The 14,769-nt window shown below is 40.5% G+C and overlaps 1 protein-coding gene across 1 annotated transcript in view; it reads left to right on the top strand.

Moving 5' to 3' along the window:
- Nucleotides 1–11,758: 11,758 nt before the first annotated feature.
- The window catches only part of B4GALNT1 (beta-1,4-N-acetyl-galactosaminyltransferase 1), a gene marked incomplete at its 5' end in the record, with an annotated part of 39,706 nt that continues 36,695 nt past the window's right edge, over nucleotides 11,759–14,769 (top strand). The window contains 1 exon segment of the mRNA XM_021713804.1: nucleotides 11,759–11,806. Coding sequence (XP_021569479.1) covers nucleotides 11,759–11,806 — 48 coding nt within the window.

Here is a 14,769-nt window from a genome sequence, read left to right as displayed (position 1 = left end):
CCATAAAGCGTGGAGTTGCAGAAAGTGGAAGAAAAGTGCTCAAAGATTAGTAAGAGGAGGAAGCCACTAACTCTAGGGCCATTGTTGCAAAGGGGGAAATCGTGCTACACTGAGTCCATACCTGCTGCACCCCTGAAACTGGGCAGAGGAGCCCAGGTTTCCTCTGTTACCGCCATCACCACAGCAGCACCTACCGCCACTGTCAGGACCTGGCAGGAGGCCAGCCAGCTAGGAAGTCTGAGAAATGTAATGAAAGGATTCCCAACTGGAAGCAGGGGAAATCTGAAAGTAAGTGCAGAACTGAGAGACCACAGACTCTGGAACATCATGATTTGCAATCACAAAATATTTGGTAAACTGGTGCCCGTGATTATTTGAAAAGCACACAATGTGCTATTGAGCTTGGAGCTCTAGGGGAATGGGTTGGAAAGGATTAAATAGCCAGCAGATACTTACAAAAAGAAAGAGAAAAAATGAGCTCAGGAGGGAATAGGCTTTTTTTCTGCCAGCAAAAATTAAAGGTAATCACATGTCCAGGGGCTTTAGACCTTTAATTGTTGGAAACTCAATTGTTTCACAATTGAAAATAGTGGAGAATAAATTCAAAAAAGACTTTGACCAGAAAGACTCACTAATATCCAGCCTTGTAGCAAAGAATAGATTAAAATATGTCTTCTCTTTTTTTTTTTTTTTTTTTTAGTTGGAGTCTCACTCTGTCACCCAGACTGGAGTGCAGTGGCCGCTCCCGGCCACTGCAGCCTCGACCTGCTGGGCTCCGGCGATCCTTCCACCTCAGCTTTCTGAGTAGCCGGAACTACAGTCGCGCGCTACCACACCCGGCTAATTTTTGATTTATTGTAGAGATGAGGTCTCGCCAAGTTGCCCAGGCGGGTCTCGAACCCGCAGGCTCAGGCAATCCACTCACCTCAGCCTCCCAAAGTGCTGGGATTACAGGCTGAGCCACCGAGCCCGGCTTGTCTTCTCTTAAGTTAAGAGAGCTGCATGGGAATGGGGAAGCAAATAAATGAGGCAGATCTAAGAACCATTAATAGGAAAGAACTCTGGACGTGGTTACCAGCAAATGGAACTGACTCAAAGTCATGCTTTGCAATCACAAAATATTTGGTAAACTGGTGCCCATGATTATTTGAAAAGCACACAATGTGCTATCAAGCTTGGAGCTCTAGGGGAATGGGTTGGAAAGGATTAAATAGCCAGCAGATATTTACAAAAAGAAAGAGAAAAAATGAGCTCAGGAGGGAACAGGCCAAACGCTAGGGGGTTTCGTTTATTTGCTCGTTTTTAAGAATCTTATGTGGGTATAATTGACTTATAACAAACTGTATACATTTAATGTTTACCATTTGAATTTTAACATTTGTATCAACCCATGAAACCATTATCACAATCAAGTTAAGAAACAGATCCATCACTCCCCCAAATTTTCCTAAAGCCAGGCATGGTGGCTCACTCCTGTAATCCCAGCGTTTTGGGAGGCTGAAGTGAGAAAATTGCCTGAGCCCAGGGGTTTGAGGCCAGCCTGGGCAACTTGCCGAGACCTTGTCTCTACAATAAATCAAAGAATTAGCCAGTCCTGGTGGCTCATGCCTATGGTTCCAGCTACTTGGAAGGCTGAGGTGGAGGGATCACCTGAGCCTGCAGGTCAAGGCTGTGGTAGCCATGAGCATGCCTCTGCACTCCAAGCCTGGGTGACAGAGACTTCAACTCAAAAAAAATTTCTATAAGTTTTGAAACTCAAGAAACCACAAGCTAGTTCTAAAAATGGCTTTGATAGCTCAAATGTAAAACAATTGGAAATTCTCTGAGGGAATAATTCTATATGTCAACTTGACTGAACTTAGGGATGCCCAGATAGCTAATGAAACATTTCTGGATGTATCTGTGAGGATGTTTCGAGAGAACATTAACATTTGTTTGTTTTCTTTTTTTTTTTTTTTTTTTTTTTTTGAGTTGGAGACTCACCGTCGCCCAGGCTGGAGTACAGTGGCATGCTCACAGCCACTGCAGCCTTGACCTCTTGGGCTCAGGCAATCCTTTCACCTCAGTCTTCCAAGCAGCTGGAACCACAGTCATGTGCCACCACGCCTGGCTAATTTTTGGGTTTATTAGAGATGAGTTCTCGCCAAATTGCCCAGACTCGTCTGGAAACCCTGGACTCAGGCAACCCTCTTGCCTGGGCCTCCCAAAGTGCTAGGATTATAGGTATGAGCCACTCTGCCTGGCTGACATTAACATTTGAATTGGTGGACTGAATAAAGCAGATGGCCATTCCAGGGCGTGGATATCATGCAATCCATCAAGGACCCAAATAGAGGGAAAAGGTGCCTGGGCATGATAACCCCAGCTATTTGGGAGGCCAGAGTCTCACTCTGTCGCCCAGACTGGAGTGCAGTGGCCGTTCTCGGCCACCGCAGCCATGACCTGCTGGGCTCCGGCAATCCTTAAGCCTCAGCCTTCCAAGTAGCTGGAACTACAGACGCGTGCTACCACACCCGGCTAATTTTTTGATTTATTATAGAGATGAGGTCTCACCAAGTTGCCCAGGCGGGTCTCGAACCTGTGGGCTCAGGCAATCCACTCACCTCAGCCTCCCAAGGCGCGGGATTACAGGCTGAGCCACCAAGCCCGGCTGGATTTCTTGAGCCCAGGAGTTCAAGACCCGCCTGGGCAATATGGTAAGACCCTGTCTCAAAAACAGAGAAACAGAAGGAAACAAGAAGAAGGGAGAATTTGCTCTCTTCTTGAACCAGAATATTTGTCTTCTCCAGTCCTGAGACACCGGTGCTCCTGGTTCTTGAACCAGGATTTACACACCACTGGCTCTCCCTAGTTCTCCAGTCTTGAGTTGGGACTATGACTACACCATCAGCTTTCCTGGGTCTCCCGCTTGCAGATGGAAGATTATGAGTATTCCCAACCTCCATCACTATATCTCTGTATGTGCGACTGGTTCTGTGTGGCTGGAAAACCCTGACTTATACAGCTTCCAATTTTCTACTTACAGGAAGCGAGTTCTAAAATGTGTATAGCCCCTAAGAAGGGCGTATTCTCTAAAGTTCACTCGATAGGTGATGAATGCGGATGGCACGTAAGGGAGCCCCCACTTGCACCAAGTTTGGATAATGGGTTGTGGAGGAAATAGGCAACCATTTTTATTTAAGTAGTAGAACCAGAGTCTAATCTGAGAACCTCTCCACTGCTCAGCTGGAAGCTTCGACACGCTGCCCTGCAGGTGCTAGTATCATTATGAGTCATTGACTGCACTGGTCTTCCACCTTCTCCTTTCCTGAGTTTGAGTGTTCATTGCTGCTATGCTGTACCTTCTTCACTATGTGTTGGGTGTGCAAGGGAGGAGACAGAGAGGAGACCCATCTGGAACTGAGGGAAAGGACTTCACATCACTCTGAGATTTGGGGTTGAATTTGAAGTGAGGACTGGATGGGAATTCGAGTTCTCTCCCCTGGGAGTAAATATGTTATACATGTGTGAGTCTATTTTTTTTTTTTTTTTTTTTAGTTAGTCTCACTTTGTCACCCAGGCTGGAGTGCAGCGGCACACTCACGGCCACCCCAACGTCAACCTGCTGGGTTCTGGCAATCCTTCCGCCTCAGCCTTCCAAGTAGCTGGAATTACAGGCATGCACCACCATACCCAGCTGATTTTTTATTAATTGTAGAGATAAGGTCTTGCCAAGTTGCCCAGGCTGGTCTCGAACCCGTGGGCTCAGGCAATCCTCTCACCTTGGCTTCCCAAAGTGCTGGGATTATAGGTGTGAGCCACCACACCTGGCAGCATTTCATTTCATTTTCTCCTAATCACACAGCTAGACTGCATTTCCTAGTCTCTGCTGTGGGTTAGTTGGAGCAGGGTGACTAAGTTTTGTCCAATTGTGGGTGAAGTTGTATATTCCACTTTAAGACCTGGCCCTATGCATATCCTTTGTGATTGTCTGTATTCTCTCTTTTCTTCTGTTTGTTGGCACACAGGTTGACTTGGGGACCAGACATGGATGATTGATGAGTTTTTGTCTGTCTGAATCCAACCCTTCATAAACCACATGGCTTTAGACTGTGACACAGAAATAAATTTTTGTGCAAGCCCTTGAGAATTGGATATATTTATATCCATCATTGGTGCTAGTTTTGCTGTTATATAACATGACTATAGGTGTTTGATGCTGAAGTATCTACACAAATATCAGACAGAATAGGCTTAAAGGCAAAAAGCATTGCTGCATATAGAGAGGGAGACTTCCTAATGTTAATATAGTCTATTTGCCAGCAAATGTATTGTAAACTTGTGTGCATCTAATAATATGACTTAAATAAATGTAAACCAAGGAATGGACAGACTATGAGGAGGAGACAATTATATAGTCAAAGTGGGTGACTTAGCTTCTGACATATAGAAATGTAATATATTTGCCAATCAAAGTGCAAAGGAGATGGGTAGGAGCAAAGCTGTTTTGGACTGGGCAAAAACACCAGATGGTAACTTGAATTCACAAGAACATTGGAAAAGAAATCAAAATGGTAAATAATAAGGTTATTACTATAAATATATGCTTGCTCTCCTTTCTTCCTTCAGCTTCCTTAAAAGACACAGAACTACATAAATTATTAACTAATTTGAGTTTGTAACATATAGAGATGTAATATATATAACAATATATTATATGCTATAGCTATAATATAGAAACAGCAATTATCATTATTGTTGGGTTTGCAACATATAGAGATGTAATACATATAACTATATATTATATTCTATAGTTATAATATATAAACGATAATTATCATTATTGTTGGATTTGTAACATATACAGATGTAATACATATAACAGTATATTATATGCTATAGTTATAATGTATAAACAATAATTATCATTATTGTTGGGTTTGTAACATATACAGATATAATACATATTAAGCAATATTTATATTCTATAATTATATAAACAATAATTATCATTATTGTTAGGTTTGTAACATATAGAGATGTAATCGTATAACAATGTATTATAACCTCATCAATAAGGGTACTTGCACAATGAACATTTGTATACCTAACCCTGAATTGTACCCCATAATTTCAAAATTAAAACTAAAAGAGAAAAAAACAAAAAAAACCACATTATATGCTATAGTTATATTAATGATAATTACTATTTATTGTTGGATTTGTAACATATACAGATGTAATACATATAAAGCAATATTTATAAACTATAATTATAATATATAAACAATAATTATCATTATTGTTGGGTTTGTAACATATAGAGATGTAATACATATAACAATATATTATATGCTATAGTTATAATATATAAACAATAATTATTATTGTTGGATTTGTAACATATACAGATGTAATATATATAAAACAATATTTATATACTATAGTTATAATATATAAACAATGCTTATCATTATTGTTTGGTTTGTAACATATACAGATGTTTTATATATATATATAAATAAAACAATAATAGCACAGAGAGAGAGAAAGTGAAATAGAGCCATATAGAAGTAACATTTCTACTCTTGCTGGAATTTAGTATAAATATAAAGTATATTTAAATAAATTAAGATGTATATGGTAAGCCCTAGAGCAAATAGTAAGGCAATAACTCAAAAATATAGTGCAAAAAAATCATTAAATAAATGAAAATGTTATGTTAGAAAATATTCACTTAATGTAAAGCAAATTAGCAGGAGGAGTAGAGGAACAATGAAGACATGAGACTTGGGAAAAAACCAAAGAAAAATGTAAGACATAGCCGGGCTCGATGGCTCAGCCTGTAATCCCACACCTTTGGGAGGCTGAGGTGAGTGGATTGCCTGAGCCCGCGGGTTCAAGACCCACCTGGGCAGGCGAGACCTCATCTCTACAATAAATAAAAAATTAGCTGGACGTGGTAGCGCGCGCCTGTAATTCCGGCTACTCGGAAGGCTGAGGTGGAAGGATCGCCGGAGCCCAGCAGGTCGAGGCTGCGGTGGCCGGGAGCGGCCACTGCACTCCAGTCTGGGCGACAGAGTGAGACTCCAACTCAAAAAAAAAAAAAAAAAAGTAAGACATAAATTCAGCTATATCAATAGCAACATTAAATGGAAATGAACTAAATCATCAAAGACAGAACGTGTTAGAGTGAATAAAAACAAAACAAAATTCAACCGTATACCATCTAGACCAGAAACACTTTATATTCGAAGATACAAATAGATTGAAAGTGAAAGGATGAAAAAAATACATATGCCAGTAGCAATATAAGAAACTAGAGTGGGTCTATTAATGCCAGACAAAATGAACTTAAAAACAAAATATATTACTACAGATAAAGAGAAATATTTTATAATGATAAAAGGAGTCGGTTCTCCAAAAAGGTATAAACATGTATATACTTAACAACAGAACTCCAAAACGCATGCAGCCAAAAACTAACAGGAAGGAGAAATGGACAATTCAACAATGAGTCGGAACCAGGCATGGTGGTGCACACCTATAGCCTCAGTTACTCAGGAGGCTGAAGCAGGAGGATCACTGAACCCAGGAGTTCAAGGCTATAGTGAACTTAGTGAGCTGTAACCATGCCTGTGAATAGCCACTGCACTCCAGTCTGGACAACAGAAAAAGACCCTGCCTCTTACCTGTCTCTTAAAAAAAATTAGCTAATTAAATAATCTAAACTTCCACCTAAGAAACTAGAAAAACAAGAGCAAACTCATCCCAAAGCAAGAAAAAAAAAAAAAATAACAAAGGTTAGAAGATAAATAAATAAAATAGAATAAAAAATTCAACCAGCAGTTGATTCCTTAAAAAATTGAAAAAGCTTTGGCTAGATGACCAAGAAAAAAAGAGAGAAGACTCAATTTACCATAATCAGGAATAAAAAAGGAAACATTATGTTTACCTTACAGAAATAAAAAGGGTTATAAAGAAATATTATGCACAGCTATATACCAGCAAATTAGGTAACTCAAATAAAGTATGCAAATTCCTAGAAAGACATAAGCTACCAAAATCTCCTCAAGAAGGAAAAGAAAATCTGAATAGACCTATAACAAGCAAAGAAATTGAATTATTAATCAAAACTCCCCATGAAGAAAAGGCCAGGTCATATGGTTTCACTGGTGAAGTCTACCAAATGTTTTTAAAAATAATTAATACTATTTATTTACAATCTTTTCTCAAAGAAAAAAAAATAGAAGCGAGAGCTCTTCCGAATGCATTATATGAGGCCAGTACTAACCTGATACCAAGCCAGACAAACAACACAAGAGAACTTAAAAACTAATATTTCTTATGAATATAGACCCAAATATCCTCCGCAAAATACTATGAATCCAACAACATCTAAAAAGGATTATATGCCATGACCAAGAGGGATTTATCCCAGGAAGGCAAGGTTGATTTAATCTAAAAAATGAATTAATGTAATATACCCTATTCATAGAATAAATGACAAAAACCATATGATCATCTCAATGGACACAGAAAAGACAGTTAACAAAATTCAACACCTCTTCACGGTCAAAACATTAAATAAACTAAGAATAGAAGGGAACTTAATCACCATGATCAAAGTAACCAGGCTTCTATTAAAAACCCATCACATTTAGCAGTGAAAAGCTGAATGATTTCTTCTCTAATATCAGGAATAAGACAAGAATGTCTGCTCTCACTTCTTCTACTCAACATTTTACTGGGCATTCTTTTTTCTTTCTTTCTTTCTTTCTTTCTTTCTTTCTTTCTTTCTTTCTTTCTTTCTTTCTTTTTTTCAGAAAACAGGATTTATTGAGAGGACAGAAAAGCTCCCACAATGGGAAGAAATCCGAAGGGGTTGCCTTTTACTGGGCATTCTAACCAGAGCGGGTAAGCAAGAAAATAAAGTAAAAGCCATACATATTGGAAAGAAACAGTGAAACTCCCTCTATTTGCAAAAATCGTAAGGAATCCACTAAAACACTATTAGAACTAATAAAGGAGTTCAACAAGGTTGCAGAACACAAGAATCAATTGTATAGTGGGCACCAAAAAAAGTATACATTTTAAGAAAGAAAAAACTGTATTACAATTGTAATACTCAACATATTCCAATAACAAAAGGTGAATACAAGTCATGTGTGACTTCTGCAACGATAAGAGGTGCTCAAAGTGGTTACCATCAGCGTCCAGACACTTCTGATGACTTGTTACTGTGCAAGGCCTCCCGGATAGTCCCTTGTGCATATCACTCATACCACGCGTCTCAGACTTATGACGAATGCGTGTAATTGCTAAGTGTGTTGGAGGTTCTGTTGCACACTCACGCCTCCATTGTTATTATACTTCCACAACGTTCTCGAATTTCAAATAACACTTCAAAATGGTCTTGCACTCCTCGAATGACAACCATGCTTCTGCCATTCTCTTTGACCGTCCTGCCTGTCACATGGTGACAGCAGCATTCATTTGATTAATTCCGTCTTTTGAGTGAACGTCACACTACACATTGCTACCATAAATCAATTCAACTCTGAAAAGTGATACATAGATAATCTCTTTTAAAATGTGTATACTTTTTTTTTGGCACCCCCGGTATTTCTATAAACTTCCAATGAACGATCCAAAAACAAAAGAAAATTCCATTTGCAGTGGCATCCAGCAAGAATGAGATCATTAGGAATACATCCAGCAAAAGAAGTACAAAACCTATACTATAAAAACCAAAACATTGCTGAAGAAAATTAAAGAAGATTTAAATAACTGGAAAGACATCCATGTTTATAGATTGGAAGATTAAATATAGTTAAGATGGCAATACTCCTCAAATTCATCTTCAGATTCAGTGCAGTCCTCATCAAAATGCCTCCTGGCTTTTCTTCAGAAATTAACAAACTGAGTCTAAAATTCATATGAAAACTCAAGGGACTCCAAATAGCCAAGACAATGTTTAGAAAGAGCAAGTTTAAAGAACTCACATTTCTCGATTTCAAAACGTACTACAGAGTTACAGCAATCAAGACATATAGAAGGACAGACATATAGACCATTGAAATACAATTCAAAGTCTGTAATTCAGTCCTCCCTTTAATCAAAAATTGCTTTTTGACAAGATTTCCAAGACTACAATTGGAAAAAGAGCAGTCTTTTCAACAAATTGTGCTGGGACAACCAAACATTCACTTGCAAAAGAATGCAGTTGGGGCTGGGCTCAGTGGCTCAGCTTGTAATCCCAGTATTTTGGGAGGCCGAGGTGAGTGGATTGCCTGAGCCCATGGGTTCGAGACCCACCTGGGCAACTTGGTGAGACCTCGTCTCTGCAATAAATCAAAAAAGTTAGCCAGGCATCCCCGCGCACGCCTGTAGTTTTGGCTACTTGGAAGGCTGAGATGGAGGGATCGCCGGTGCCCAGCAGGTCAAGGCTGCGGTGGCCAGAAGCGTGCCACTACACTCCAGCCTGGACAACAGAGTGAGACTCCAACTCAAAAAAAAGAATGCAGTTGGACCTCCAACTCATAACTAGACAAAAAGTAACTCAAAATGGATCAAAGACCTAAATGTAAGCACCAAAACTATAAAACAAATATTATATCAAAGGCACAAGTAACAAAATAACAAGTAAACTGGACTTCATTGAAGTTAAAAATGTTTGTGCTACAAAGAATTCCATCAAAAATGTGAAAAGACAATGCACAGAATGGGAGAAAATATTTGCAAATCATATGTCTGGCAAAGAATGTCTATCGGAATATAGAAAGGACTCTTATAGCTCAATAGTAAAAGATCCAATTTTTTAAATGGACAAAAGATTTGAACAAACATTTCTCCAGAGAAGATAGGCAAACTGACAGTAAGCACAGGAAAAGATGTTTGACACACATAGTTAGCCATCAGGAAATGCAAATTAAAACCACAATGAAGCCATCAGGAAATGCAAATTAAAACCACAATGAAATACCATTTCACCCCAATAGAATGGCTATGGAGAAAAGGTCCGATAATTACAAGAGTTTGCAAGAATGTGTTTGTGAAATTGAAACCCTTATGAAATACTTGTAGGGTTTTAAATAAGGCACTTCTTTGGAAACCAGTCTGGCGGTTCCTCAGAAGGTTAAACATAGACTTGTCATATGAGTGAACAGTTCCACTTCTCAGTATATACCCAAAAGAAATAATAATACATGTCTACATAAAAACTCTTACACAAATGTTCATAGCAGCGTTATTCATAATAGCCAAAAAGTAAAAATAGTCCAAATGTCCACAAACTGATAAATGGATGAATAAAATATGGTATAACCATAAGATACAATATCATTCAGCAATAAAATGGAATGAGGCCAGACCTGGTGACTCATGCCTGTAATCTTAGCACTTTGGGAAGCCAAGGTGAGAGAATTGCCTGAGTTCAGGGGTTCAAGACCAGCCTGGGTAATTTGGCGAGATCTCATCTCCACAATAAATCAAAAAATAAACTGGACTCGGTGACTCAACCTGTAATCCCAGCACTTTGGGATGCTGAGGCAAGTGGATTGCCTGAGCCTGAGGGTTCGAGACCAGCCTGGGCAACTTGGTGAGAAGTATCTCTGCAATAAATACAAAATGAGCCAGGCATGGTAGCGCGTGCCTGTGGTTCCGCCTACTTGAGGTGGAAGGATCGCCAAAGGCCAACAAGTTGAGGCTGCGGTGGCTGGGAGCGTGCCACTGCACTCCAGCCTGCGTGACAGAGTGAGACTCCGACTCAAAAAAAAATCAAATGAAGTACTGTACTGGTATATGCTACAAGTGGATGGTCTTGGAAAGCATGCTGAGTGAGTGAAGCTGGTCTTTAAAACCATCAATTGTATAATTACGTTCATATAAAATGTCTACAATAGGTAAATCTATAGATAGAAAGGAGATTTGAGGTTACCTGATGTTGCAGGAATTTTCAACTGCACTGTCAGCTTAGATCCTCAAGTTCTTGTCTCTTGACCAAGAAAATTAAGGAATGCGGACACCAAAAGATGAGTGAAAGAGGAATTTATTAGCTACAGAAAGCTCTCAAGAAAAGAGAAGGGGCCTGAAATGGGTTACCAATACTAAGGACTTGCTTATGGATTTTGTCTTTCCTTTCTAGGGGCATTTTTCTTAATTGCATTTTATCTGCCCTTCGACTTCCTAGCTGCTTCCTGGATCCAGCTTTTACTGTGCACCTGTGCCCCTGTCCAACGTTGCTTCACTTTGATTATTACCCATAAGTACCACAGAAAAGCCCACTGGAGTGGGGTGAGAGGGTGAAACTGCAATGTAAATATCATGTTCATGATATTATAATAAACGGGTCAAGTTAGGACATTTAGTTGAGCTATTGTAGCTGTGTCTGAGTGGCAAAAAGATGTCGAACAAGACATCCTGGCTTAAGAGAATATTCTAAATCACATTTTTAATTGACTGCTACATCACAGGGGCAGTACAAGGGCGTTCCCAAAGGTGTTACTTCTCCTCCAGACCCTCCCCCTCTATCTGCCTAGCCAGTCTCCTAGCTTTCTCCTCTCTCATGGGGCTGGAGGGTGTCACAGAAAGTTGGGAAATGGGAGAGTGACTGCTAGTGCGTATAGTGTTTCTTTTGGAGTGAAAATGTTCTAAAACTGATTGTGGTGCACAGCTCTGTGAATATATTAAAAACCATTGAATAGGCACTTTAAATGAGTGAATTGTGTGATATGTGAAATACATCTTTTATTTTATGGGTTTTTAGAGACTGAGTCTCACATTGTTACCCAGGTTGGAGTGAAGTGGCATAATCATAGCTCACTGCAGCCTCAAACGCTTGGGTTCAAAGGATGCTCCCATCTCTGCTTGCCAAGTAACTGGGACTGTAGGTGCATGCCACCACACCCAGCTTATGTGAATGACATCTTGATAATACTTCTACTTTTATTTATTTATTTGCTTATCTATGTATTTATTTATTTTTTAGTTGGAGTCTCACTCCATTGCTTGGGCTGGAGTGCAGTGGCACGCTCACAGCCACTGCAGCCTCGACCTGCTGGGTTCAGGCGATCCTTCCGCCTCAGCCTTCCATGTAGCAGGAACTACAGGTACACGTCACCATGCCGGGCTAATTTTTTGATTTACTGTAGAGATGAGGTCTCACCAAGTTGCCCAGGTTGGTCTCGAACTCATGGACTCAGGCAATCATCTCACGTCAGCCTCCCAAAGTGCTGGGATTATAGGCATGAGCCACCACACCTGGCCTTCTATGTTTTTTTAAAAATGAGAAAAACAAAGCACAAAATTATATACTATCTAGAAAACATACTGAAAATAAAGGTATACAGAAAGTCGAAAGGAAAAAGATGGGGAGATATTTTTTAAAATCGTAACTCAATACGAGTGGCACTAAAGTTTGGTTTGCTTGTCCCCAACAGATCTCATGTTGAAACTGGATCCCCAGTGTGGCAGTGCTGGGAGATGAGGCATCATGGAAGGTGATTGGTTCATGGGGGAAGATTCCTTATGAATAGGTTAATGTGGGGCAGGGGAGGGGGGATGGGAGGTGGAGTGAGTGAGTTCTCGCTCTGTCAGTTCCTGAAAGAGCTGGTTGATCAAAACAGCCTAGCACCGGTTCTCCCTCTCTCTGCCCTCTTCCCCTCTTGCCATATGATCTCTGCACACGCTGGCTTCCCTTCCCCTTCTGCCATGACTGGAAACATCTTGAGGCTTTCACCAGTTGCAGATGTCCAGTCTTCTACTTTTTTAGCCATCAGAACCACGAGCCAAATAAATAAATGTCCATTATAAATTACCCAGCCTCAGATATTCCTTTTATCTCAGTGCAAAATGAACTAAGACCAGCTGTTACAATATTAACATTGAATAAATTCATGTTGACATTAAAATGATTAACTACAGGCTGGGCTCGGTGGCTCAGCCTGTAATCCCAGCACTTTGGGAGGCCTTGTCAAGTGGATTGTTAGAGCTCGCCAGTTCAAGACTCACCCAGGCAACTTGGCGAGATCTCATCTCTACAATAAATCAGCAATTAGCCAGGCGTGGTAGTGTGCGCCTGTAGTTCCGGCTACTTGGAAGGCTGAGGCGGGAGGATCACCAGAGCCCAGCAGGTCAAGGCTGCAGTGGCTGGGAGCGGCCACTGCACTCCAGTCTGGGCAACAGAGTGAGACACCAACTCAAAAGAAAGAAATAAATAAAAATAAAATGAATAGCTGGGCTCGGTGGCTCAGCCTGTAATATCACGCTTTGGGAGGCTGAGGTGAGTGGATTGCCTGAGCCTGCGGGTTTAAGACCCGCCTGGGCAACTTGACAAGACCTCATCTCTACAGTAAATCAAAAAATTAGTCGGGTGTGTAGCGCGCCTGTAGTTCCAGCCACTTGGAAGGCTGAGGCGGAAGGATCACCGGAGCCCAGCAGGTCGAGGCTGTGGTGGCCGGGAGCAGCCACTGCACTCCAGTCTGGATGACAGAGTGAGACTCCAACTCAAAATAAAATAAAATAAAATAAAACAAGATAAAATAAAATAAAATGATTAACTATAAAGAAGGCTACTTTTTAATGTTCAAAGATTTCATTTTTGAGGAAGTTAGTTTCAAAACTATGCAATTTTGTATTTATCTTGCTTTTAGTCTGACTCTTTCAACTATAACAGGAATTTCCACCTGTCTGCTTCACTGCTGTGTCCCTCAGCAAGTAGAACAGCATGTAGCACATAGAAAACACTCAATAAATATTTATTTACTTACTTATTTTTATTCTTTCAAGGGGTGCACTGGGCCTAGAGGTACTGCAATACCAGATCAATGCATGGAGTGGATGGGGCAAGCTCCTTTTCCAACTCCCTGCTCCAAAAATCCATTTAACATATTGTCCTTGAATAGAGGATGTATCAGATATTAAACTGAGGAGAACAGATACTACATCTGATCTTAGCCAAAAGACCGAGAAGCAGTAATATCTATTGAATAAATAAGTAACTCCAAGATACATAAAGTGGCAAGTGACAGAATAATTAGGTAAATACGCAAGTGCATAGTTTATTATAGTGGGAGACATATAAATCAGCAAGTATATAAAATTTTGAATACCGTGATTAACAATGATGACCTCAGCCGGGCACGGTGGCTCACCTATAATCCCAGCACTTTGGGAGGCTGAGGCAAGAGAATTGCCTGAGCCTGTGGGTTTGAGACCAGCTTGGGCAACATGGTGAGACCTCATCTCTACAACAAATCAAAAAATTAGCTGGGCGTGGTAGTGCACGCCTGCAGTTTCAGCTGCTTGGAAGGCCGAGGCAGAAGGATCGCCTGAGCCCAGCAGGTCGAGGATGTGGTGGCCAGAAACATGCCACTGCACTCTAGCCTAGGTAACAGAGTGAGATCCAACTCAAAAAAAAAAAAATGACCCAAGCGGCATACAGAAAGCATAATATCTAACAATAGAGTAATCAATCTTTTCCAACATAAATAAGATTTGGCTGGGCAGTAGCTCACACCTATAATCCTAGCACTTTGGCAGGGCAAGGTGAGAGAATTGCCTGAGCCCATGAGTTCCAAACCAGCCTGGGCAACTTGGTGCGACCTCATCTCTACAAAAAACAAAACAAAACAAAAAATAAGCTGGGTGTGGTGGCACACACCTATAGTCCCAGCTACTTGGAAGGCTGAGGTGGAAGGATCACCTGAGCCCAGCAGGTCCAGGCTGCGGTGGCCATGAGCGTGCAACTGCACTCCAGCCTGGGTGACAGAGTAAGACTCCAACTCAAAA

This window comes from Carlito syrichta, unplaced genomic scaffold (assembly GCF_000164805.1).
Source record: "Carlito syrichta isolate Samal-C Ts95f unplaced genomic scaffold, Tarsius_syrichta-2.0.1 Scaffold304744, whole genome shotgun sequence".
In the NCBI taxonomy this organism is placed as follows: Eukaryota; Metazoa; Chordata; class Mammalia; order Primates; family Tarsiidae; genus Carlito; species Carlito syrichta.
This window is presented reverse-complemented; position numbering and strand designations above follow the sequence as displayed.